This window comes from Falco cherrug, chromosome 1 (assembly GCF_023634085.1).
Source record: "Falco cherrug isolate bFalChe1 chromosome 1, bFalChe1.pri, whole genome shotgun sequence".
Lineage (NCBI taxonomy): Eukaryota > Metazoa > Chordata > Aves > Falconiformes > Falconidae > Falco > Falco cherrug.
In genome coordinates this window covers 126,115,234-126,140,324 of record NC_073697.1, presented here as the reverse complement: position 1 = coordinate 126,140,324, position 25,091 = coordinate 126,115,234, and the positions used below count along the sequence as shown (strand labels likewise).

The 25,091-nt window shown below is 54.2% G+C and overlaps 1 protein-coding gene across 1 annotated transcript in view; it reads left to right on the top strand.

The window, feature by feature from the left end:
- SLC39A11 (solute carrier family 39 member 11) overlaps positions 1-25,091 on the top strand; it is a 98,500-nt gene that overhangs the window by 67,554 nt on the left and 5,855 nt on the right. The window contains exon 7 of the mRNA XM_055728651.1: positions 5,018-5,087. Within this exon, the coding sequence (XP_055584626.1) occupies positions 5,018-5,087 (70 nt within the window). The remainder of the gene's footprint in view (positions 1-5,017; positions 5,088-25,091) is intronic.

Genomic DNA, 25,091 nt, shown 5'->3' with positions numbered 1-25,091 from the left:
AAAAGCAGATTTCAGACCAGGGAAGGCAAAGCAGCTTCTCGGGTGATTTCGATCTCTCTTAGTTTCCCAACTTCTGCGTAGTTCGGGGTTTCATCCCCTTTGATCAGACACATACAGACCATCACTGCCTGCCTGAGCAGCGAGCCTGGGCTGCCTGGAGCCGTCTCTGTTAGCGACTGAGCCTTCTGCTTTCAAAGTAGAAGCACCTCTTCAGTAAATTTCTCCTTTTTAAAGTTCTTTTTGTATTTTCTACGTTTTTCTTGTCCAGGTCTTTGGTATCAGGGTTGGTTAGGAACTGGCAGCCCAGAGCTGCATCCAGGTGCCCCAGGACCATCCCACTTCTGCTGTGGGCACCTTGCTCCTGCCAGAGCAAACCTTCCTCTCATCCCTGCCAAGAAGAGTTCCCTGGGAAGTGCAGCACTGGGCACTTTTTGTTTGGGGTAGTCCAAAGGCAAGACACCCTCCTGTAGCCCATCTCGGGAACCCACGTGGTCCCCTCAGCTTTGGCCTCTCCAGGAACATCCCGGTGTGAAGCTCTCCATGTCGCAGAGGAGGATATGGATCAGTGCTGGGCTCATCCCAAAGCCCATCCCAGCCAATTCATGTGCTCCTGTGGATTAGAGCAGATGGGAACATTGTCACTGTCTTCCTGGCTCAATGAGACAGAACATCTTGTGCTGTTTTGCAGCTCTGCTGATGGGGCACCGAAGTGAAATTAAAGTGAAAATAAAACCAGAGCTGTGACAGCATGCTGCATGTATCGAGCCCCCTCTGCTTGCTGGTGCTTGAATGCTGGTGGCTGAGTGCTGGGGACCTCAGGCCAAGCGTGAAGGTGTCAGAGGTGCTCTGGGAGCAGCATGGCCGTCACTTTGCTTCCTTGGCTGACGTCCTCCTTGCCAGCTTTTCATCTCTCCTCAGCTGCCCTGCTCGGTGCTGTGGCTGTCGTGTCGTACCGTGCCATCACCTTCTGCCTGCCTGTGGTGCCTTGACGTGACTGGGTGCTCATCTAGCTTTGCTCTGCTCCCCTTCCCACGGTCCTTCCCTTTGCACCGACTCCTCCTTGCTGCGGTGTTCCCTCTTGGCTTTTCCTTTTCTAATTTTTTGCTGGTTGTCTTACCTGAAATGGAAACGCTTTTTGGGCTCAGAGCAATGGTCCTACTAGACCTGCATGCTGTCCTCGCTCCTGCGTGGTCCTCTCCTGCTGTGCCCATGGCTCCCATCCATGTTGCTCCAAACGTGCCCTCAGAGGCTGCGGAGGAGGGAGCTGATCCTGTCCTCAGCAACAGCCAGAAGCTAAGGGAGAGCGGAGGAGGATGGCAGCGCTTGGCCCCAGAGATGATATGAGCTCCCAGGGCAGGGAAAATGGATTTCCCTTGGCTCTGGAGCTGGTGGACGGTCCATGGTGCTATGAAGACACCCTGGTTTAGATCAGATCTGCGTATCAGATGTAGTATGTAAGGAGACTTACAGATATCATGCTTTTTTCCTCGCCGCTGCCATCAGCAGGCTACCGTAACGCATCCCAGAGCCGTCTGGCATTAATAACAGGAGTCTCTGTAGTGACCTTCCAGCACTTTATCGCTTTTCAGTCTAGAGGTTTTGAAGTTGGTTTTTGTTTTTTTTTTTGGAAAACAAGCAGAGAGGAAAACATGCCTTTGCAACGAGCACTGTTGACTTAAAGGTTTGTAGCTGATCCTTAAGTTAGCGTAGGATTAGTCTGATCCCTGGGTAATGCCTTATCAGGATAAAGTGTCTTGAATTGTAAAGCCAAGGAAGCCCAAGAGAGACAAAATCCCTTTGTTTAGGTTAAATAGAAGCATTTTCTTGACAGTGGCTGAAATTGGTCGTAGTTTTTCTTGCTTTGTTCTGCAGCGCTGCAGGGAGATGCCGAATTAACACCCAGCCTGGCGCTGTCACCATGCCAGCTCTCCGGCTCACCGGGCTGTGCGGAGCCTTTGGCTCTTCCAGCTCTGCCGCTGGTTGCAAGTGGGGCTGACAACTGCCTTGGCCACTGAAATCCCTGGAAAACCCCTCTCTGAGATGGAAGGGTTTCCCATGGGACATGTGCGCCTGCCTTCCACCTTCTTTCACATGCTAAGCTGCGGGGTTTTTGCCTTTCCCTCCGCACGGTGGCCCGTGGTAAATCCTCCGGTGGTTGAGGGATGCCCGGGACTGTGCTCCTCCCTGCCCCTTTGCTGGCGATGGTGCCAAGAACCAGGAATCACACAGGGCTGTGTATTTTTCAAGCTGATGTCCGAGCCTTCAGTGCGTAATGAGATCTGCTCTGCCGTCCCCGTCTTCAGTGGCCTGATGTCCCAGTCATGCGTTTGCAGAGCCTGCAGTGCTGTGCATCTGGAAGTGGTTGACTTAGAAACATTAACCTTTCTCTTTTTGTGTCTTTGCCCACCTGAAGAAGCCGCTTGGGCTATTTATAATTTGAGTATGTGCAGAATGCCCGAGAGAGGGACTGCAACCAGAAGGCTGAGCACTGGCTGTGAGCTTTGGGTGTGGGTAAATTGGCAGCAAGCTTTTTGTTTGTTTTCCGTGAAAAATCTCTGTGTGTCTGCTTGGTTACCTGCAAAGCAGAGTCAATTCTGCGGTTTGACATCTTCTTTGAAAGAGGCTGAACGTGTGTTATTGAAGTGGCAGAGTTATTGTGTGAACTTGGCAGGCTTTTCTAAATGAAATATTTGAAACAAATCACAGCAACGGGCTGAGTACATCGCACAGTATCTACTGTCTGTCATGAGAGCCTTCCCAGGCATCAGCAGGGGCTGTGGGATGTGCAGGGGTCCCTGCTGTTCCTGGACCATGTGTGACCCCAGGCTGGCTTGGCTGTGCGTCCCCGTGGGGTGCTCTGGGCTCAGCAGCCTGTTGGCCGATTCGTGGTCGCGCTCAACCTGCCCCAGCTCTTATCTCCTCTCCTGGGAGGTGAGGACCTGGCCAAGGCCATAGCTGGAGGCTGCTGGGTCACCTCCTCCCCTTCGCACTGGTGAGCATCTCCACCATGCTGCAGCTTCCACCATCGGCTGCTTCTCCCTCTCCAAATAAGCAGTTCACTACACACCATCTGTTGATTTTAATTTCCCATAATTTGTTTCCATGTGTATGTGATCTGTGCTTTCATTAATTGTGCTGCTGAGTTTCTTATTGCATGAGATCCGCTTTGCAGTGAGGAAATTGTTGTGGTTTTCCCCCTCTGTCAAAGCCATTTCTGCTATTCACACAAAAGAGCACTTTTGTCCTTTGATTCTTGCTCTCCGAGCAAGTCTCGCTTAAGAAGAAATTGTTCGGAAGAGCAGTGCCAGACCCGTTTGTGTGGAGCTTCATTACACCCTCGCAGCCGTACCCAGCACAGCCGTTAAAGGCCTCTGGAAAGATCTGCCTCCCAAAGTTTGCTGCAGTGCCCGCAGAGCGGAGACCTTCCCCCTCGCAGTCCTCCGCAGCTCTGCTCGTGCCGTGAGTGCTCGGGTGGGTGCTGCTGGGGCAGTGTGAGCACTTTGCACGAGCGAGTGAGCCCTGCTCTGGCGTGTGCCTCAGTTCCTCTGGCTGTCTCACTAGATGAGTTACCATCCACTCGTGGTGTTTTATGGATAATTTGGAACCTCCTTACCCCATAACCTTGTACAAAGGGTTGGCTGCTGCCGTCGTTTTCTCTGAGCTTTGGCACAAGGATCAGGGCTCTGAGGGGTTGTCAAGTGTTTCAGTTCGCCATGCTCAGCCTGGGTTTGAGGATGCAAATGCCGTGATTATCCGAGTTAGTGCTGCTTTTTATGGTGTGTTTCCAAGGCAACTGGAAATTCAGAAGACCACAAACACAGACACAGTCTTCTTCTGAGACCTTATCCTCCAGTACACAGGTAAACACTCTCAGTGACATTTTCAACCTGTTTGAATGTTCATCTGAATAGTCCCCACTGTCCTCTCGCATGGTTTCCAGCAGCTGGAGCAGGTAATTGCCTTCTTTGAAGGCAGTAAAACCCAGCCACTACACAGACAGGTTTGCTTTTGTTCTTTGATGTCCCCCCTACCCCTCTGCCTTGCTTGGAGGGGAGTGGAACCAGAAAGGCTGGGGGGGGGGGGGGGGGGGGGGGGGGGAAAGGCATTTTGAGCAAAGGAAAAGAAGTACCAGTGGTTTGGTGCTTCCTGAAAGTCAGATTATTTTTTTTTTCCGGGAGGGACAAAAGAGCTGTGCCAGTGGTGGGAGTGTAGGAAAAGTTTGAGAAGGGGCAGGAGGGGAGCAGGGAAGGATGGAGCAGTTATCCCTGAGGAGCTGCATGGAAGAAGCAGTGGTGGATCACAGGTCTGCACCCACCGCCCTCCTGGGAGGGCTTCTTGGCTGGTTTTCTTTGGGGTTTATGGGAAGAACTGTAATCTAAAATTATGGGATTCACTGTAATCTAAAATAATCTGTAAGGTGGGAATTTTCTTGTAGAGTTTGGGTTTCCTTCTGCTTTGGAGACTGTCTGTACAGGCGTTGTGCTGGTATTTGGGCACAGGGAGACCAGAAACTGGGGAGGTGGCATTGCCGGGAGCCTGGTCCCAGAGACTTTATGGGAGAAGTTGGTGTTTGGTTCTTCTGCAGTTCCCTGGGGCACTGATCCATCTGCACCTTGCAGAGACACCTCTCTGCAGAGAGGTTTGCTGAGCCTGAATCTTTCTAAACAGACATTGGTGGTTTGCACTGCTGTGCTCCTTATTAAAAAAGCATTTCAGCTGGTGGGAATTGTGATCTTTTCCCCTTCAGTGCACTCATAAATACAGAAACCTCTCCTCCTTGTGTTGGCTTCCCGAGAAGCTGCTGGTTTGGGTTCACAGTGGGGAAGCACCCCGGGCAGTGTGGCAGGGTCTTGCTTTAGGGCTCAGATTAAATGCGCTTAGGTTAAAACGAGAAGGGTGACCACCTGGCCTGGCGTTCTGCTCACATCAGTCTTTGCTCCACTGAAATGCAGGAGGAGGGATGGTCTCAGGGCTTTTGCAGGGTTTGACCTTACTGGTTTTTTCCTTCCCGTTTCAGAAGGTCTGGCAGTGGGAGTTGGATTTGGGGCTATTGGAAAATCCACATCTGCGACCTTCCACAGTGCCAGGTAAGCCACAACACCGTTTCTGCCCTGCGTGCATCAGGTTTTGTGCGCGCCTTTGCCTCTTGGAGGTTGTCTGTCTGTCCCACGTTGCTTCTGTGCTGGGGTGGTTGGAGATGCATTGGCTGAAACTTGTCTGGAAGCACAAGCGTGGGCAGAGGGAGCAGAAGAAATTCCTAGTGTTGTTGCATTTTCCTAGTGGTTGTGCTTGTTAGACGTGTAAAAAGGTTTCTGGCATCGATGCCTGGTTTCTGCAATGGTTCCGTTTCTGCCTCGCTGGGCAGATCAGTGGAGCTGGGGTGGCTGATGGAGGGGGGCGGCATGTGTGGGCATCACTGCGGGGTGCTGCTGGGGGACCTTGGGTCTGCAGAGGTGTGTACAGCCCGCGTCCCTCCGGGGGTTTAGGGGGTGCTGGGCTGCATCAGGAGGCACTGTGCTGCTCACTGCCAAGGGGTTTGCGTGCATCACGCTGGGGTTTTTTTCCCCCTCTCCCTTATCTCCAGTAAACATCCCTGGTGATGCTGCCGGCTTAGCTGAACACTGGTAGCTGTTTCTGTATGGGGAGCTTCACCCCTGGGGAACTTCGGAGGAAGGGGAGAAAAACCCCTGAAGATAAGACTGAAAGCTAGAGACATGTAAATCTGGATGAGGTAGAGTGACATCTTAGCCTGAGCAAATCCCTTTCCTCGGGGCCAGCAGCAAGAGTTTAAAGGTGATTGCGAGTGGCAGAGGCTCGCAGGAGCTGGGGCACCCTCCTCTCCCCAGTGCCCCTGCCCAGTGTCTCCGTGGCTCCCTGCAAGGATGCCATCAGCTCCTCATCCTTATTCTGTCACTGCTGAGCTGGGAGCAGTCATGGCTTTGCTCCCCGTGGAGCAGGCAGGCTCCCCAGCACAGGTTCCCCGCTCTCCATGCTGAGATTTTCCATGAAGTAGCATCCCCAACAGGTAGGAGCAGCTGCTGGAGCTGTTGGAAAGTGTGTGGTGGCTTTGTTTTCCATTCCTGCCAAGCAGGGCCACTGGACTCTGTACTTGGTGGCAAAAAAGGCTCTCAATCATCTCAGTCATCAATCATCTCTCAGGCATCCCTGCTCCCGGCATCCCTGCTCGCCTGCTCCAGCCTTGCCAGCAGCCACTCTCGCCCAGCTCTGTTTTCAGCAGTGCCAGCGTTACCCCCATGCTATCAGGCAAACCCTTTTGTGCTTCTCTCTGGGACTGGTGTGGGCACGGTGGTGGGGTGTTAATCCAGCTCCTCCAAACTGCTTGGAGCACGGGGTTGGGCTTTGGGTGCATCTTCACACCAAGCGGAGCAAAACCTGGGCATGGGAGTGGGTGATGGCAGGGAGAGCCCTGCCGCCTCCCCATGCCCAGCTGCCCGTGTCAGAGCCAAAACTGGGCTGACTGGGGGCACTGCTAAAGAAATGGGAGAAAGAAAGAAATCTGGTGTGAAGCTGGAAGAGCTGCTTGCACCTCTTGGTGGCTGGCTCGCAAACGGCATCCTGCTGCCGGGGCTCCTCCACGTGCCGATACCAAAAGCTTTTCTTTTTCTGTTCGAATTAGACTCCCGGGGCTCGTGGTACACCGCCTCCTCTATGCCTTTGTTTCCCAGACCCACACTGTGGTTTATGTGGTCTGGGGACTCGCAGCACGTTTGGTCCGTGAATAACTGCCCAGCCCTTACGGCTCGTGGATGAAAGTACTGTGATGTCTCAGCCACCTTGTTCCTGCCAGAGGATCTGTGGGAGCCCTCGGGGCTGGTTTGGGGGCCCTTGGGGCTGGTTTTGGAGCCCTCCAGGCTATCCAGCCCCTTCTCTGGCTGGGCACAAGCTGTGCTCAAAGGGACCTTGCAAAGACACGAGCAAAACCATCTGTACCCGATGCCCTGTTACATCCCTGGCTGATGGGGGGCTCATCCTCACAGCGCGGGCTGGCGCTGGGTGTGCTGCCCCAGGCATTTCCACGGCAGCAGATGCCGTCCAGATCTGTGGTGAGAAAAGTAGGATATACCGTCTCTAGACACTACGTTTCTCTAACCTTTTGAAATAAAAGGCTCTTCATAAAGTCTGCAGAGGCTCTAGAGATGCTTGAACAAAAGGACTTTTTTTTTATCAGCTGCTCAGTAGAAGCTAAGAAGCCAGAAGCAGCTGGTTCTTTCTCTGTATTTACAACAGCATTAATCATGTTAGATGAAAGGTGGAGTCTGTACCATGAAAATACCAATGCAAATTTAGTCAGCTGCAAAAGGAGACAAAATAACTTCATTGCCATCAATCTGTCTGTCACTGTCATCTGCGGGCGGCCCGAAAAATTGCTCGGTGTAGCCACTCCACTGTGAAGCTATTTGGAAATATCCAAGAATAAAATTTTAGGTGGCTAATTTGCGTTATGTAGGCTTGGAAAATAGCAGTGGAATGATACTTGATGTGAGCTAATGTGAGAAATAGCTAACTCTTGACACATCTGAAGGGGAAATTGCTCCTTGGCCAATCTCAGCTCTTAGCGGACACGACAGTTGGGATCCTCCCCTCTTGTCCATTATTTTGAAATAGTGTTTTAATGAAACGGCTGCGTGACTCTGTTTACCTTCTCCATTCTGATTCTGCTTCCCCCTGGGTGTGACTAACTGCGAGTCACCGAGCTGAGCTGGAGCCGGGGTGAGCTGCCTCGCAGGAAGGCTTATTTCCAAACCTTAAATCGTGCAAAAGTATTTATGAACGCTCCGACGCTCCTGGAGCCCGAGCAAAAGCTGCAGATGCCTGGGGATATTTCCGATGGCTGGTAGATGTCTCGGGGCTGGCTGTGACTTGCCCACGCTAACCAGAGGACCTTCCTCGCCGACTTGCGCTCGACGAATGGATGCTGGCTGGCCTGGGGGAGCGCTGCCCGATTGCATTGCTCCCAGAGGGGTGAAGTCTTGGCAGAGAGCCTGTATTCATTCCAGCTCGCTGTGGGGCCCTGGTGAGACATGGTAGTGCTGCATCCTGAGGGGCTGTTCTCAGAGCCACGGGCTTTGCAAGTCCGTGGTGTGGTTGCAAAGAGACAATTAGGAAGAAAGGGAGAGCACCAGGCACCCTGCAAAGCGCAGCGGTGCTGCAGCAGTGACGCCTGGGCATTGCGAGCGGCTGGGCGCTGCTCTGGGCCGCTTTGCGGTTGAGCCAGCTCTCCAGGAGAGCCCCCGCGCACGCAGCAGCTGCAGGGTGGGTGCTGCAGCAGGGTCCCTGCCTGCCCCGGCTGGCCGGCACAGCCCCAAGTGCTTTGCTTTTTTCCTGTAAGACAGCAATGCTCCCCAGCTTTGCCTGGAGGAGGGCTAACACCCTGTTCCTGATACCTTGCAGGATCCCGCAAGGGTTTTCCTAGGCGGAGGGCTTTCCCCCTGTGCCGGTGGTTGGAAGGTTTCCCGGCCCTGCCTGCCTGCAGCAGGAGGGATGCTGTGGGGCTTCTGCCCTGGCCCTGCGCTAGGGGATGTGCTGGTCGAGCTCAGCGCTGGCTGAACGTGCCGAGGGACCGATTTCAGGTTTTAAAGCCGAGTGGGGCCAGGTGTGCGGCAGAGATGGAGCTGGCTGGGAGCCACCGTGGCTGGGGAGCACCGGCATGGGCGGTGTAAGCAGAGCAGTGCAGGCATAGATCCGCAGCTGATGGTCCGAGTCTAGGCGACACTTCAGGGTTTGGTTAAAAACCAAAAAAAAGGTGATTAGGAAGCAGGGTGGAATTCTCACGTTTTAAAACACCTGGTGCTTTGCATGTGCTGGTGTCACCTCTGCCACTCCCTGGGCTCTTGGCTCTGGTGGAGTCCTGCCCTTTACCTCTGTGCTTGCAGGACCCGTCCCTCTGGGCTTCTCCATCCACCCCATCTCCCGGAGCATCCCGGTGCTGCCTGCCAGGCCCCTGCCCGCACTCGTCCGCGTTTCTTTGCTGCCACCGGGTGTGCAAGCTCCGTTCCTGCGATCTGGCTGCTCCGCAGCTCCTCTCCGCCGGTGCCAGGGCTCGCCCTTGGATTACAGCCCCTCGCCTTGCGAGCTGTTTCATTTCTGGTTGCAGCATGGGGGGAATCCGCTTTATTTGGCCTGTTAGGGGAGGTGAGCGAAATGCGGTCCCGTGCCAGAGGAAGGTGGGTCTCAGCGGTGGGGCTGGATCTTTGCTTTTGTGCATGGGTGGATATCAGTGCTCCTTTGGCTGGGCAGCACACTCAAGCCTTTTCTGGAAGGGTGATGTAGCTTTTATGGCAGTTTAGACAGGGCTTAGGGTGGCCTAAAGTCTGCTTTTGGCGTGTTTCCCCTGGGGGGCTGAGCCGCGGCTCTTTCTCAGGCAGGAGCATCCCTCCCTCCCTGCTGCAGGACTGAGGTTTGCTTGCCCAGTTCCTCACAAGGATAACAACATCAGAAAGTCCCATGGGCTGGCAATAGTGGCTCAGGACAAAGCTGCTGCAGTGCCAGAAGGGGAGCGAGACCCAGAGCGAGTGCGTGCCCGGGGTGGAGGAGCGATGCCTGCGCAGAGGAGCGGTGCCCGGTGTGGGGTGTGCAGCGAGCCCTGGGAGGGGAAGGTCCCCTCCAGATGTGAGCATGAGCCGCTCCTGGCTGCCTTCCAGGCAGGAAGGTAAAGAGAAGGGCAGCCATGTCTTAAAAAAGCTGTTTTACCTCCCCCTCTTTGCACACCGTAGTGTGGGGGTAGGAAACCCTCTCCACCTTGTGTGGCTGATTTAACAGGAACCAGATGGAGCTGCTGCTGGTGAGACCAGGATGGGCTGAATTTGCCTGTCCCTCGGCGGCTCTGCCGATGCAGAGTGGGCAGAGGTGCAGGCAGGGGTGCGGGCAGGGCTGTCCAGCGCTGGTGTGCTTTGGCAGTGGCCTCCCTGGGGGGGCTGTGTGTGGGAAGAAGAGGGGCCAGGGCAGGCCCCTGCTGCTGGCCACGCTCTGCACATCTCCATCCCCAGGGCTGCGGTGCAGGGCCAGTGCCGTGTGTCAGGGTGGTCTTCCTCTCTCCAGGTCCCTGCTGTGTCTTTTAGAGGACACAAGCACCCACCAGTGAACCCTGGGGTGACCCTGAGCCCCTCATCCCGTGGGGGTTATGCCTGCGATGCTGGGAAGCTGCGAGGTGGGGGCCGGGGCTGGCAGGGAGAAGATCCCACATGCCCACTCCACTGTCCCCTCTAGACCACAACCGTTCCCTTGGGACCTGCCTCCATGCTGCTGCGTTGGCACCCAGGAGCCTGCATCTTCACTCCTGCATCCCATGCCCACACGGTGAGAGCTCCTGCCTTGGCTGGAACCACAAGAGCAGAGCAGGGGGGTAGGGTCTGTGGGCATCTCTCTTTTTTCTTTCCCCCCTGCCCCATCAGAGGCTCTTCCCTTGAGAATCAGCATGAGCGGCTGGTCATCCCCCTCCCCATCCCACCCAGCATCATGCCATTGCCTTGGTGTGGTGACAGGGTTTGAGGGGAGCAGAAGGGGGGTCCTGGGGAGGGGGAGAGCAGGGATGTGGGAGCCTGGTTTGGCTTTTTGCCCCTTAGAAATCCTCTGTGTGCTTTTTGCTTTCTGAAAGCAGGAGGCAGCTTGTAATCGTGCTGTATGCAAGCACACACAAGTCAAATCTATTTTCTTACAGTGTTGCTTCTGCCTGCGAATTTTTTTTTGTCAAAGAGAAATTCACCGTAATATTAATTTCCTTGGTCAGGATTGCAGGAACTCCTGGACGTACCTGTGTTATACCACAGAGCGAAGAGAAAACTCCTGTAAAAAGCCTGTGCCAGCAGTTTTGCTTGTAACAGGAGAAGGATTTGGGAATTTCTTTAAGGTATGGAGCCACTGCCCTGGGGAGGCGGACGGAGGGCGAGGGCTTTGCTGCTGGACATCTGATGTCCAGCAGCGGGGAGAGACGGGGGTGAGTGGTGAAAGCGGGACAGTTTCTGCGGCTGGTCCCGTCTGTGTGGTGAGCGGTGCCTGGACCTGGACAGCTTCCTTGGCTGGCTGATTTGGGGAGGAGAAGGGAATCTGTTGCACGGTTAACTTTGAACTGTCTGGATCTTCACTGGCAACCCCTCTCTGGCCAGTGTGCTCCTCTGTAAGGAACCACAGCGCTGTATTTCCAGCAGATAGGATATTCACTGCGTCACCAGCTGGCAGCACAGGCAACAGGCGATTCACCGGCTGATAGTCATGGTTTTCCCCTGGCCGAGCTGCTTTCCAGCTGGGATGTGAACCCTGTGCACTAGGGATACTCTTCCAGTGGAAATAATCTCTGTGTGCCAGTTCCCCCTTGAGTGCAGGTGCGTGGGGGCTCTGCCCCCAGGCTCCGTGTTACGTGTAGCATGCGGTGGCTGCGTCGGTGTAATCTCCAAGTGTTTTATCTCGTGGCTTCAGTATTATTTTAACATCACTTGTGGGTATAATCTTAAAAATTTGGTAGTTTATTACTGAGGCTGGAAAAATCAAGCCTGTAGCTCCTGGGAAGTGCTGGAACCAGGATTGCCAGTGCACTTTTTGCTAGGATTTTTGTAAGCATGTGTCGCAAACTGCACTCTTTGCCTGGGTGCCCTCCCTTCTCCCCCCTCCAGCTCCCTGGCCCTCACTGTCTGTCTTATGGCCCTTGGCAGTTTGGTTCAGGCTTCCTCCCCATCGTGGGACAGAGGGTACGTGAGCTCCGCGGTGCCTGGCAGCAGCCCCAGGCAGGGACAGAGCATCCTCAAAGGATGGGGGTCCTGGGGGAATGTTGGGTCCCTGAGGGCTGGAGCTGTTGTCTGTTCTCATGTGACACAGAGCAGGAGCGGGGCCACGGTGTGCTGCAGCGTTAACTCTGTAAGAAAGCAGCCTTTGTCACCGCCCGAGGCTAAGTCCGGTCACAAGGGACAGTATGTGCCAGAAAATAAAATATCAAAAAAAAAAAAAAATTATTTCAACTGCGGTAGCATTTTCAGTCAGGTCCTGGGTAATCAGTGAGGTCTAAGTTTGACAGAGGGATCATTTAATTTTAATTTCAGCCAGTGCCATGAGCCATCCCCAGCCTGGGGCCGGAGCTCCTGCCCACGTGGGTGCACCCGCAGCCTTTCGGCTTTGCTGTGCCATGTGCTGGGCAGACTGTGCTGAGGCCACGGGTGACTCCTGCCTGGTCTGAAAAAGCATTATCTCCTTTGGTGAACGTTTGCTGTGCTTGGTTCCCTAAATATCTGCCTGTGTGATGGTTTGAACAGCTGAGCCTGGTGCCCTGTCCCTACATACCTGTTATGTTCTGCATTTTTGTTGCTGGCTGCTCTGGACACCTTCCCCATGCTCCTGGCATGGATGGGCAGAGCTGCCTCTCTGCTTCTTCCATCAAAAACAAGAGCTGAATAAGGACTGTGTGGACCTGACTGTTAACGGTGAATAACTTGGCTGGCTGCAGGCAAGAAATACCAGCAAATCTGGCTTGAACTGAAAAGAGAGAATAAAACACAGATGGACTTTTTCTGCACTCTTCCCCTTCAAAAGTGTATAGCGCATTTTTATTTTTAGATCCATCCCTGTTACAAGGGTAGAAAGCTCCTGTCCCTGCTGATGGCCAGGAAAGCTGAGGTGTCCAAGGTCCAGCACCGGTGGTTTCTGCAGAGCGAGGGCCACGGCCGTGCTGTCCCCATCCATCCCTGTCCCCATCCCTGGCTGCTGCTCCTCTCCCATCTGACACTAGGTGGTAACATCCATGTTCCTATCGGCCTGTTCTGGCACGTCTGGGGCTAACGGGACTCCCAAATGCGGCTTTTTGGCTGGCAAGCCGCCTAGCAGAGAGCCGCGCTTCCAGATGCGGGAGAACGCTCAAAGAAGTGGAAACAATATCGAGTTAAATGCTGTAAATTACTTTGAGCAGATGATATATATCAAGGACTAAAAGTTTGAAAAAATAAAGTGAAATGTTTTGTTAAGCCATGGGTGGTCTGGGTACCGAGTCCTCATAGGATACCACGGATGCAAATAATTCAGGTTAAAAATTTTTGGCAAACCTTTGCCTTAGGATGAAGGTGAGTATGTTTAGGGGTGGGGGGCTGCAGCGTGTTGGTTGCTGCCTCTGGTTTGAAGCAGAGGGAGTCGGCGGGGGCTTTGTTCATGGTGACGATGGCAGCTTTCCCTGCGTGCCTGGGCAGCTGTTTTCGGGGTTCACAGGGATGCCCTTTAGCAGCTGTAGCAGTCGGAGGGTGAGGGAACCCCTCGGCACTCAAGCAGAGATGTCTCCCTGCTGTGGGTGTCACCCCCTCAGCACCCTCCTTTCCTGGGCACAGCACTGCCAGGGCTGGGACCCTCCTGGGAAGGTGGACCTGCACCCGACAAGCTTTTCTCACCGAAAATCTGAGCTCCTCGGGGCAGGGGTGGATTGCTTCTCCCCTTCCGCACCACCCAAATCCCACCAAAGAGCTTGTTGCATGCTCTTCTGCAAGCTGCAGGTGATGTTTTGCCTACGGGCTGAGCCCTGCTCACCGTGGATGGAAGGAAGGGGAAAAGTGCATGGTTTTGTGGGTGTCATGTTTAACTTGGGCTTGCCCTTCCCCGGCACAGCTCAGCTTGCAAAGTGCTTTTGGTGCCGACAGACCATCACATCGTGGCACCGGAGCTCCCACCAGCATCCCACCTGCCCCAGCTATCTCCTGAATGAAAGCTGCTATTTAGGGCAGCTGGAGAGCGGGTGTGAGTGTGGAAGTGATGTAAACAGATATATTTTTTTATTCCCTGCGCCCCCCCGATGATGTTGGTGGTGTTTCCTCCACCGCAGCACAATGGTTCCCATTCATCAGCCCTTTTGCTGGGAATGCTGGCCTTGTTTTGATCTGTTGTGCCCACAGATTGTTTCCTGTCCAGCTTTGGTAAAACAGACAGAAAAGAGGCTTCGAGTTGACAGGCAGACTTTGACTATGGCTTGGAAAATATTATTTCATGGGACAGCCTGTGCCTCCCACGCTGTGTCTCTCAGGCTGGGGGGGGAAGAAAAAAAAAAAAAGCAAAAGCTTGATTAATGTACGGAGATTGAAACCAGGCAAAAATTTTATACTGTGTTTTCTTTGAATGAATGGAAATCATTGTGGTCTGAGAGACAGTAGAAGACCCACTGGGTTTTTCTCTCGTTCTCACACATGCAATCTCAGTCTCGCTTATGAATAGATCCACAGTGGAGCTAATAAAGAGGTTGCTGGGGTGGGATCAAATTGTGGGGTCAAATCCCGACCTCTTAATCAGATCAAGGCTGTGCACGGAAACACCTAATAGAAACCCCCACCTACGGATGGCGGATGAGGGGGGGCTGCACAGGGATTTCCACATTTCCCTGGGATCCTGGACAAATCCTGCTCCTGTCCAGGGTGCAGAACACAGCCCAGCACTGCTGCTGGTTACAAAACAAAACTGTTGGAAGATACTTGTTAAGCACCTTTTAGTTAGTCGCTCCTGAAGGTAGGTGTTTATTACTGAGAGTTACCGAGCAGGGTAGGTTTCTCGAGGGTTTGCTTTTGTGAATGGTGGAGATGGTTCCGTGGTGTGTTTTCACCATCACTGGTGCTTGGGAGGAGAAAGGAAGAAGGTGGTCTGGAAGGGTTTGGTGAGCCATGAAACAGGATTGTGGCTTCTTAGCTTCTGCTTTCCTCATCGTGGCTCATGAACCTCATCAGCACTGGCTGAAGAGATGGAGAGGAGGGTCCTGCCAGCGGCGACAGCGCCTTCCCAGGAGAAGCCTCAGGGGCAGATGTCCCAGCCACTGTGTGCAAACGTGCAGATTGGCTTTAAGAGAAGAAACGCACCATTTAGGCAGAAGAGGGTCTCGGTCCAGATGAAATGAGGCCGCATGGATGTTTGGAAAGCCCTCTTCACCATCAGTTGCCGGGAGAGCCGGGACTGCGGTTTGGCTGTGAGGAAACAGATGCTGCGCACTCGCCTTGCCGCAGCAGCATTGCTGGTGCGCGTGTGCTCCTCCTGCCAGAGCCTTGTGATTCTCTCCTTGCCCGTCAGAAAACAGGTTTTATTGGGAACAGATATTACAGCTGCTCTTGGCCATCAGGAAAAGGAAGCGGGTGCCTGGGAAGCAAGGTGAGGTGGGCTCAGACCGCTTCCTCCCTTCCCCGAAGATGTGTGTAGGGCTGTGCAGTATGAGGCAGTGCCTCTGCCTGTGCTTACCCCTCCCAAGACTTTCCCCAGCATTTCTGTCGTCTTGGATGGAGTTCCCCCGTTCCTGTTTGAACTGTAGCAGATGCTGCAGGACTGCCTTGATGCGCTTGGTTTGCAGCAGAGGTGAGAGCTCACGGGGCAGCCCCTGGCACAAGGCTGGACGGAGGATGGCTGCGGAGTGGTGTAGCCTCCCTTCCCGCTCCTTATCCTCGAGAAACAAACTTAAACCATGGACAGACAGAAGCCAGACTGACAGTGATGTCTTGGTTTCCTCCTGTATGCAAGAAAAATGATTGCTGTGTGAATAATGAAATCAGCGTGACACCAAACACAACAGCGTGTTCAGCCGCTCCCAAAGCAGCTCCAGAGCTACCGATGGCTCCTGTCACCTTGCGTGGCCAGGTCTGCGGGCCGGCCAAAAAAAAATGTCATGGGAAAGCTGTGTGGCCTGCAGTGTTTTTATTGAGCTGCCTTCAAAGCTACGAGATGTTTTCCTCACCACAAAAACATTTGTTCTCCTGCAGTGCCTGGATAGTCTGTCCTCCTGCAGACAGACCTGCTTCCCATTTTGGTGCAGTGCTGGGGAGTTAAATCTGGGGTCTTGCAGTGCTTTGCTGCTCAGTCCTTTAGGTGGAGAGAGGCAGGCAGGGAGCAGAGACCTTGTTTTCCGTTCTTTGGATGGGGAGCAGAGCACAAACATTTTGCTGGTCCTCAGAAAACATGGTCGCTTGGCTTGGTCACAGCAACCTGGGTTGCTAGAGACTGGGTTCAGGGTGAATTTAAATTTGGGGGAGAGACTTCCCTGATGCAACCCAGGTCTGTGGACACCAGCAAGGACCCCTGCCTGCTTGCAGTGCCTCAGGTCCCCTGGGTGATGTGGCGGTGGTGGGAAGACCCTTGTGTCCCGCCATTGAGCAGATGCCGGGGGAGCCGTGCTGAGCCCCCCTGGCAAAGGGAACCCGTTTGAAATCAGCAGCTGCTGTCAGGCAAGGTTCCAGCCGGGAGAGCAGCTCCTCGGTAGCTCTTGGCAGCAAACCATCCCTGAATGGTTTACCTTGGCTCCGCGAGGCTGGTCCTGCCTCCTGCCAGGCTGGGGAGGTCAGCGTGGCTCCGTTCCCCCTGTCCCCGTGCACCGCTGCAGGGGGGATGCTTTTTGGAGGATGCTTTTTTCGCTTTTTGAGTCTTGCAAATGGGCACTTGGCTGCCCAGGGGTGGTTTCCCATTGCGTGGCTGCGTCTAGGGCAGCTGCTCTTTCCACAGCAGCTGGCTGGCAGAGGTCACTCTCGGCTGGTGATGCTGCTGCGGAGCACGTGGAGATGCCGAAGGAGGAATTGCAGAGCAGAGCTGCACAACGGCTGCTGAGTCCCACAGAGGTGCTGGGCAGGGGGTGAGGGAGCTGGGGAGAATCTTCCAGAAGCAGCCAAACTGCAGGAGGTGGAAAGCAGCTAGAGGAAACAGGTGCTCTGTGCTTTCCTGAAATTCACAAACCAAAATTCAAGGCGCTCAGTCAGTGCCTCAGCAGGGGAAACCTGCCCGAAGTGGTGCAGCCCATGGCAGAGCCAGGCTGAGCAGAATCCCTTGGGCTCGGTGGCTTGTGTCTGTGTGCCGGAGGCTCCTTCACCACTTGGGTGATGGCAGGTTCAGTGGCAATGCTCGTTCTTCTTCGCTTGCCCACCCTGTGTCTGAGATGGGGGGGTTGAAAGCCCGTGGGAGCCCAGCCTGCGCTGGGCCCCAGCTCCTGGGGCTGGATGGGTGCTGAGCCTTTATTTATTGCCCTGGCTTGGAGGAGGAGAAGACCTCCCAAGTCAGCAGGGAGGTCTCCAAAGCCTGGCTGGGAGCTGGGCTGCTGGCTGCGAATCCTTCGCTGGCTGTTCGCGTTTACATCACCATTTGTATAAATAGGCTCCCCTCCTCTTCTCTCTCACTCCTCCTTATCCCTCACTCAAGTGTCTAGACCAAGGAGGGTTTTTGGTTGATTTGTAATACTTAGGAGAGATCGCTGGTCTTCCAAACAACATCTGGCTCTGTGGAAAGTCTGTGTAATAGTTGCTTGCTTTCTGTGGTGGTCACTGCGCCTGCAGATACAGCCTGAAGGACAGGGAATGCCAGGAGCAGCTCCCACATGGAGCTCTTGGGCTTCTCACCTCCCTTGGGGGGCTTCGCAGGGAGCTGCCCAACGCTTTCCCCGGCTGTGCCGACGGAGTGGGTGCTGGCTGAGCTACGGCTGGGTGCTGCAAGGGCCCGGCAGCCTGCAGTGGTCCTGCAAGAGGAGGCAGCTTTGGTTCTGTGTTTGCAAGCACCCGTAAGCAGGAGGTGCTGAGTGTGCTGTGATGCATGGGTTTCACTGCAGCCCTGTTGGGTGTCTGTGTTATCCTTTGGTGTTTTACAGGAGAGCGGCTGGGGAGGCTGCCCAGAGCAGGGGGGGACCATGGAGCGGTCCTGGGGTCTCCGTGGCAGCCTGGGCTGTGTGTGATGCTCTGGCTGGAGGACAGACAGCCAGGCAGTCACAGCGGGCGCTGCAGAGGATGGGTTAGTCAGGAGGAGGTGAGCTGGTACCTGCCTTTCAACCTGGTCCCCACTTCCACGGGATGAAGCAGCGGGTGCCGTTCCCTCCCTGGACCCAAAAGCCAAAACCTGACAATCAGTGTTCTCTGGGACCTTCCTGCAAAGGCCTCTTCTGCCCAGCTTTGATCTGCAAAGTGCACCTGTTCAGTTCCTGTTCACCTTAAAATAAAATAAAGAGGGCAAAAAAAAAAAAAAAAGAGAAAGAAAAATCCATTATCCCTGTGTATCTTATCAAGGTAATGCCAAACCAAGCTCACTTTGAACACCAGGTTCATCTTTGCAGCCCCAGTGGCCTATTCCTCTCTTTAGCAGCCTGGTTTAAAAATAAACCCTCCAAGGAGGGGAAGCAATTTGAATGAAGACATTGTTACTGTACACGATGCGATAATAGGGCCTTTTATAGCTACAGCTGTTACTAAATTGTTTAGTTCCAGGTTTTCAGGCTGCATAAAGGAGCCGCTCTGGTGCTTTCACACTCTCCCCCAGCATGCTTTAACAGCGATGCTGCAGGAGAAGGAAGAGGAGAAACCATTTCAGTTCTTTTAATTTTGCTCTTAGCTAATGATCCCCATCAGGATGCGAAAATGTGGGCACATGGGAGTCCTTGGTGAGCCCCTCAATGCAGCCCTGCCGCGGCAGCGAGCTCTGCTTGTGTGGCCAGTGAGCTGCCCACGGCGGGTGGGACAAGGGGGATGCTGAGCTCCATCACAGCCTCACTGCAGGCGCCTGAGAGAGGATGCATGAAATACATGCATATATATTTACCTGTACGTATAGCTGAGTTTTGATTCCCTTCACGTTCTTTTCACCCTTTAGCAGGGAGGAAGAATAGTGTCTTTATTAACCACGCTCATCCTCCTTCCTCTGCCTTGCTCGAGGCTTTTGTGTTCTATCAGCGATGGGGGCGTGTGCCGGTGGCTGCCTGGATCTAGAGGGCAAGGTGAAAAAATACCCTAAAAAATACCCATAAAAATAAACCATTCCCCCGTGCCAGCGTGTTATTTGCACTGAGATTTCCGTGGCATGTAAAATAATTTTCTGTGTGAAATGTGCTTACAATTTGAAGATTGATACAAAAAGGAGAGGGCTGGCATTTTTGCATGAAGCTATAAACATTAATTGGCAGGTATTATTAGGAATTTTTATAGGTGGGTCATAATCCCAGCCCTGCTTTTAGACCACCCAGCTTCTGTGTGTGTTTAATTTTTTAGAAAATATTTTAATAACCTTCACAACGTTCCGTATCTCCCTCCAGCTCTATCCCTACACGAGATCAATGCAGCCGCGTCATTAAATCCTGCTTTATTTATGGGCGTGCCTATATGAATATGTAAAATTTAAATTATCTGGAGCCTGACACTGTTTAAAATAGAGTTAACAAGGGCTTACGTGAGGGTCGTCTTAAGGTATTTAAAAATAGGTGCTTCTGGTTTGTAGGTCTTAACTGAAGCCTCCTGGTGACGGTTGGAGCTGGAAGGTGCTGCCTGCAGCTCCTCGGTGCCTGCTGGGTGAGGCTGCTCTGGGTTTCTGCTGGAAAACAGAGAAATTTCTGGCCAAGACATCACCTCTGGGAGCCGGCTCTGATGAGGTGCAAGCTCTCGCCATCCCTGAAAACTTTTCATTTTGTGGTCGTTGCCATTCTGCTTGTAACCATTGGGTGGGATTTCCAGGGTGCCTGGGGGCTGGGTGTCTGCAGGGCTTGGGGTGGCCCCTAGTGATGCAAAGACGCTTCTGAAAAAGGAAAGATGCTGTGAATAGTGGCAATGGCAGGGGTCCTGCCGCTCTACATGCTGCTTTTTAGTGCTGCTTTCCTATCCTTATTTTATGCATGGGGAGACTGAGGCAGCTCCTGCTGCAGGGGCAGAGGGGCACCTCTCATGGGGCTGACTGTCTGCAGCCAGAGCTTTGTGCCCCCTCGGACCAGGTCCCCACTCCCCGCCTGGCTGGGCAGAGCTGCCGGGAGCCCCTGCGGGTGTGGGTGATGTCACTGGCGTCGGACCTGGGAATATCTGGGTCTCCTGCTGGTCCCTTTCCTCGGGCATGAAATTAACCACAGTAAATATGACGGGGGAGCAATGCTGAGAGTGGGAAGTGACGACTTAATGCATTTATAAGTACCTGTTAATTTTTTAGCTAGGTAGACCGTAACTGTGCAAATAGGAATTTGGCCGTGCGATGGATCCTGCGTCTCATTATGTCCCGTGGGAGCAAGCAGCAGGACAAGGGTAATTCCTCCCAGCTTGCACCTCCTGCCAGGGCTCGGTCACGTCTCCTCCTGGTTTTGCAGGTACCAGCCTCTGTGAGCTGCAGGCAGGCTCGGCTCGGCCGCCGCTGGCCAGATCCTGCACTCGCAGGTTGCGTTCAGGCTCTTATCAGCAGGAGAAAGTGCTGAGGCTCCCCAAGCTTTTCCTGCTGCACAGCTGAGGTCAGAACACGGCGAAAGAGAGAAGAGAGCAGGAGTGCACGGAGCTCATGAAACATGTCTTTGTGCTTCCCGGATCAGGGGAGATGTGAACTTTTACCCTGTGCGTGAGTCTGACTCATAAATCAAACAGTTACATAAATAACCAGGCAGATAAGAATAAAGATTTTAAAACCTCAGAGGAATAAATAGTCTGTAGACAATGGGAGCCCTCGGTGTGATCCGGCGGCAGATACGCGCCTGCCGTACCAGAACAATGACGGCCGGCCAGCCGCGGTTGCTATCACTTATCGCCCGCCCCGGCTGACGTCGAGGTTTTGAACTTGCTTTTGCCGGCAGCTGCTGGCATTGGGGAATGGCTGGAGGCGGGTGTCGGGGCTTGTCTGCTTTTGGCTGAGCCCCCCTGGTTTCTCTGAGGTGGGGGGGAGGTGCCCCAGCCCCATGGGGTATCTGAGCCCGGGCTGGCAGCGCCTGGTACCCGGTGTGACAGCCCTCGCTCGCGCTGTGCCGCACCTTGTGGGGTGTTGTCACACCCTGAGCCAGCTGCCCCCAGGACTTGCCTTTCACATGCCAGTCCCCAGTTTCCTCGGCCAAACGACAACAACTTGGTGGTCCATGTGGGGAGAGTTTGGGGGGGCAGCCCTCCTGGGGGGGTGCCGGAGGATGCAGCAACTGCGAGATGCCGAGGGGAGCTGAGCTTTGTGTTTGATGCTGGTTGGATTGGGATTTGGGAGGGGAGGTAGGACGGGGCCTCGGCACTTGTGCAAGTCTGGCCGTGTGCCGTGGGCAGGACACAGGGCGCACCGACACACGGCAGGTTGGGGAAAGGAAAGAAAAACAAAAGAGTCCTGCGTGTTTTAGCAAAGTGATGTAACTTGAAGATGGAGCCAGCTCAGGCACGTGAACATGTTTGGATGCTTCATGCACAGACTCATCCCCGTCACCTCGGGGTGCAGGATGTGGCTGGCCAGGTGGCACAGGGGCTTCCCCATCCTGCCAGCCCGAGCCCTGCCTGAGCTGAGGTTTGCCAGAGAGGGGAGGTGGGTGGCAGCCCCGTCCTGGGCTGGCCTGGCACCGGTGGGGATTTATATTGGGAAAACTGGAAAATCTCTTGCTCTTCAGCTAAAGTTCACGTCCTGGCTGCTGTAGTCAGAGGCGAGAGCAGGTTTTATGACTTTGAACTTAGCTTACGTGCCTTTGGGATAAATTAAGGGTAAAATTTCCTAAAATTGTAAATGTTTACTGCATGCAGATCCAGGGTGGTGTGTATTTAAGGCTGGCGCTGGGCCAGCCGAGCAGATGTGATACAGACCAGGCGGCACGCTGCTTAGAGCCCAGGCAGTTGGGTAGGGAGAGGGAGGCAAGGGGCAGGAGGAGGTATGGAAGTGGCTACTGAGAGGAGCAGTGCCGAAATGGCTGAGTACCGGTGGAGCAGGTGTTGTTTCCATTGTGGCTGCCACGCATGGCTCTAGCGCGGATCCAGCGTGCTTTTCCACTCCTGGCGCAGGCTGGCGGCGTGGCTGGTGCACAGCCTACGAAACCACTCCAGCCTGTGCCCCTTGCCTCTTGTGCTTTTGTTGTTCTCATTGGAGATAGGTGTCCGTGTGACTGTCCAGCCCATTCCTGCCTCCTGATCTCTGCAGCTCTTCTCTGGGTTTGTGCCCCAAATTCCTTCCTGCCACTTGTCCTCTTCCCTTTGTTTCCTTTCAGATGTGCTGACTTTCTTTGGTGCCATTTGGAAAGCACCTTGCTCATGGCACGGTTTGGGAGGAGGCTCTGCTGTTGACTTCCAGATGAAAACAGGGTGCCTATTTTTGTCAGATTCCATTCAGATATAATTTCCAGTCTGTCTGTACGTCTGTGTAACTGGGCAATCATGCAGTGGCTACCAGCCTGCTTGTTTCTTTGCCACTGTGGAGGGGTCCTGAGGGCTTTCAGGCTCAAGGCATCGTGTGATGGGCAGCACATGCTGCATCCCCTGCCTGAGATGGGGATACGTGCCGCATCCCCTGCCCGAGATGGGGGTACGTGCCCCATCCCCTGCCCGGGATGGGGGTACGTGCTGGATCCCCTGGCTGGGATGGGGGAACACGTTCCATGCATTTCTGCGCCCCCAGGGCTGGTAGCTGCACTCAAGAGGAGGAGGCATAGTAGATTTGTATCCACTTTTTCTTTTTTTATTTTTCATGGGTTTGAGCATTTGAGATGAAAGATAACTGTGTTATCAAAGGGTAAATCTGTGGGAGTAACATCCTCCTACCTGCTTTTGCAGATTTGACCTTTAAAATGCCAAGCACCTCAGGCAACGGAGTCACCAGGAGCCCCGTGTGCCCGTGGATGGCTCAGGGTGGGAGCACATCCCCGTGACATGGGGGCTGGCAGTGGGGACCGCTGTCCCCCCCGCCGCTCCCCGGCCGCCTCCAGGCGTGAGAGCCCCCCGTAGCGCCGGGGCAGAGCGTGCCGGCAGCGGAGTTGAGCAGGTAGGGCAGGTAGGGGAAGCGCTCGGGGCCCGCGCTGGCCGCAGAGCTCCTTCCCACCTGCGAGCCCTGATCAAACACCTCGACGGGCGGCCCGAGTGGGAGCCATGATGTAATCTTGGGAACCCAAAACAATCGGCCCTTTCATGGCAAGACGATAACAATCAAAACAGTATGTAAGGGCCTGCCATGCAAGAATACACATGCACATTATACACTGGAGGGAATTGAAAGCCGTAGTGAAAAGGGGCTTGTTAAGAATATGTAGCCTGCTTTCATAATCAGTTTGTAAAAGAATAGGCCCTTGAAAACAAGGGTTTAGGCTTATAGAAGGCTTTCTGTGCCTTGACCTTGCAAATATGCAGAGATGCCAACTTTTTTTTGAAAGTGAACTTGAAGTCTCCCAGCGTGGTGCCATAGCAGTTGGCAGGCGAGCTGGGGGTAGGAGGTCCAGCCTTGGTACGTTCCCGGGGGACATGGAGTCTTTCCCTCTTGCCACAAGGAGCTGGTCCTCAGTGGAGCTCCGCCAGGATGCCACGGTTTTACCTTTCCTTCCTTAAAACTGCAACACTGGGCTCTGCTGCAGAAGATCAGCCAATGCAAGGGCAGAGCCATCCCGGCATTGCTGGGTCTCTGCAGAGCTCACGTGTAGATGGCACGTGTGCTAGTGGTATTTCTGTTCCCAGATTGAGAAGGTTGTGGAGGACATCGCTGTTGTCACGGCCATTTTACAGATGGGGAAGCTGAGGGAGAGAGCTGGGAAAGGTAACATGTCCAGTGCATGTTGGTTCCTTGATCCTCGATGCTTCCAATGGCACCTGAGTCCGTTGACTCAGAGAAACAAATTTTCTGTTTCTGCCCAAACGGAGAAGACACCCAAGTGACATTCTCATGTTGGGCAGGGCACTGAGACCAATGCACGTTTGTAGGTTGGGGATGAGCCACAGATTATCCTCGTCTGCAAAATGTCTTCTAGCTGCGTATGGGTGACCCATCAGGCCAGGTGGGATCTGCTTCTAACACCTCTCTATCACTTATTCCCCACCTGCCATCCCTTAGAGACCCTTAGGTCTCTGAACATTTCATCCTGATGATTTTCCCTCTGGCTACGTTGGCTCGTCTCCCCATTGTCGTCTCCTCTGTGCCCAGTCGTTCACCGTGGGCAGCGGTTCAGCTCCCCTGGGCCAGGCTGCTGCAGTCTGTGCATCTGTTTTACAATGTATTTCTTTGCAGTCAGGGGAAGCCTTCCAAGAATCCCCACCTATTTCCGTAATAAGGACGCCTTTGTTTTCCTCACGCACAATGCAGCTTTGATTCAGTTGCTTTCTCACCCGCTGTGTTGCTGCCAGCTCGACACAGGAGCTGTGGAGAAGGTGTGAGGTGTGCACAGCTCGGTGGTGAAGGGGGAGAGGAATGTCTCTTGGGATGGTTTTGTTTCACACTTGGGCCCTGGAAGTAAATCTTCTTTGCCATAGATCCTGGACTTCTCCCGAGACACTGTGCTGTGCAAACAGAGGTGGCCGCTGAGAGGCGAGTGGAGGTACCCTTCGTGCAGTGAACCAAGGCAAAGCAAATAGGAAGGCTTATGTGTTCCTGGCCTCCTTGTTGTCATGGAGTTATCCTCATCCTGGTGAGATTAGTGTCCCTGGGAAAGGCTCAAAAGGCCCCAAAGTCCAAGAAATATTTAAGCAGAGTTGTGATGGGAGGAAGCGTTGAAGGAATGAGTGGTCTTAGGGGTGGGGGAGTGTGGTCTGGGCAAGCAGAAGACCTTTGTGAGGATCTGGCGGGGCTGGAGGCCAGGAGATGACTTGGGGACCTTCTGAGCCTGATGCTGAGCCCAGAAGGTCCTTTCTGCCTGTGGGTGTCCCAAGGCAGGAGTAAGAAACCCCACGTGCAGGAACGCCTGCAGCCAGGCAATGGGTCTCTGGTGGCCTGTGCCTCTTGCCGTGCTGCCGGCTGAGGCTTCGCGTGCCTGCGCCCCATGCCTGCCCCGACTGCCAGCACCCACGTGGCGTGATGCCAACACCCGTGTTTCTGGGGAAAACAGGTTAAAATCTTGACCTGGAAGGGGGCACACAGTGCTGCCTACCTGCCGAGGGCTGGGGACACGAGTGGCCTGGCCCCAGTGGGTTCCATGTTGGTGTGGAGCACACCGTGACCCACTGCACACACATGTTTCTCGCCGTGGTGTGTGCATGCCGTGGCGCGTGGCACGCTGCGTGCCGTTGCATGTTGCTGGCCGTGGCGTGTGTGTGCCATGGCACATGGCACGTTGCTCGTTGCAGCCCGTTGCTTGCTGTGCTTGCTGAGCCGGCTGCAGCCCCATCCCCAGCACGTGCCAAACCCGCTGGGCATCTTGTGCTGCTGGGGAGGTGGCCCAAGCTGTACGGCTGGGGCTGGTTTTTGCTTTTGGGGAGCCCAGACGGGTTTTGCTAGAG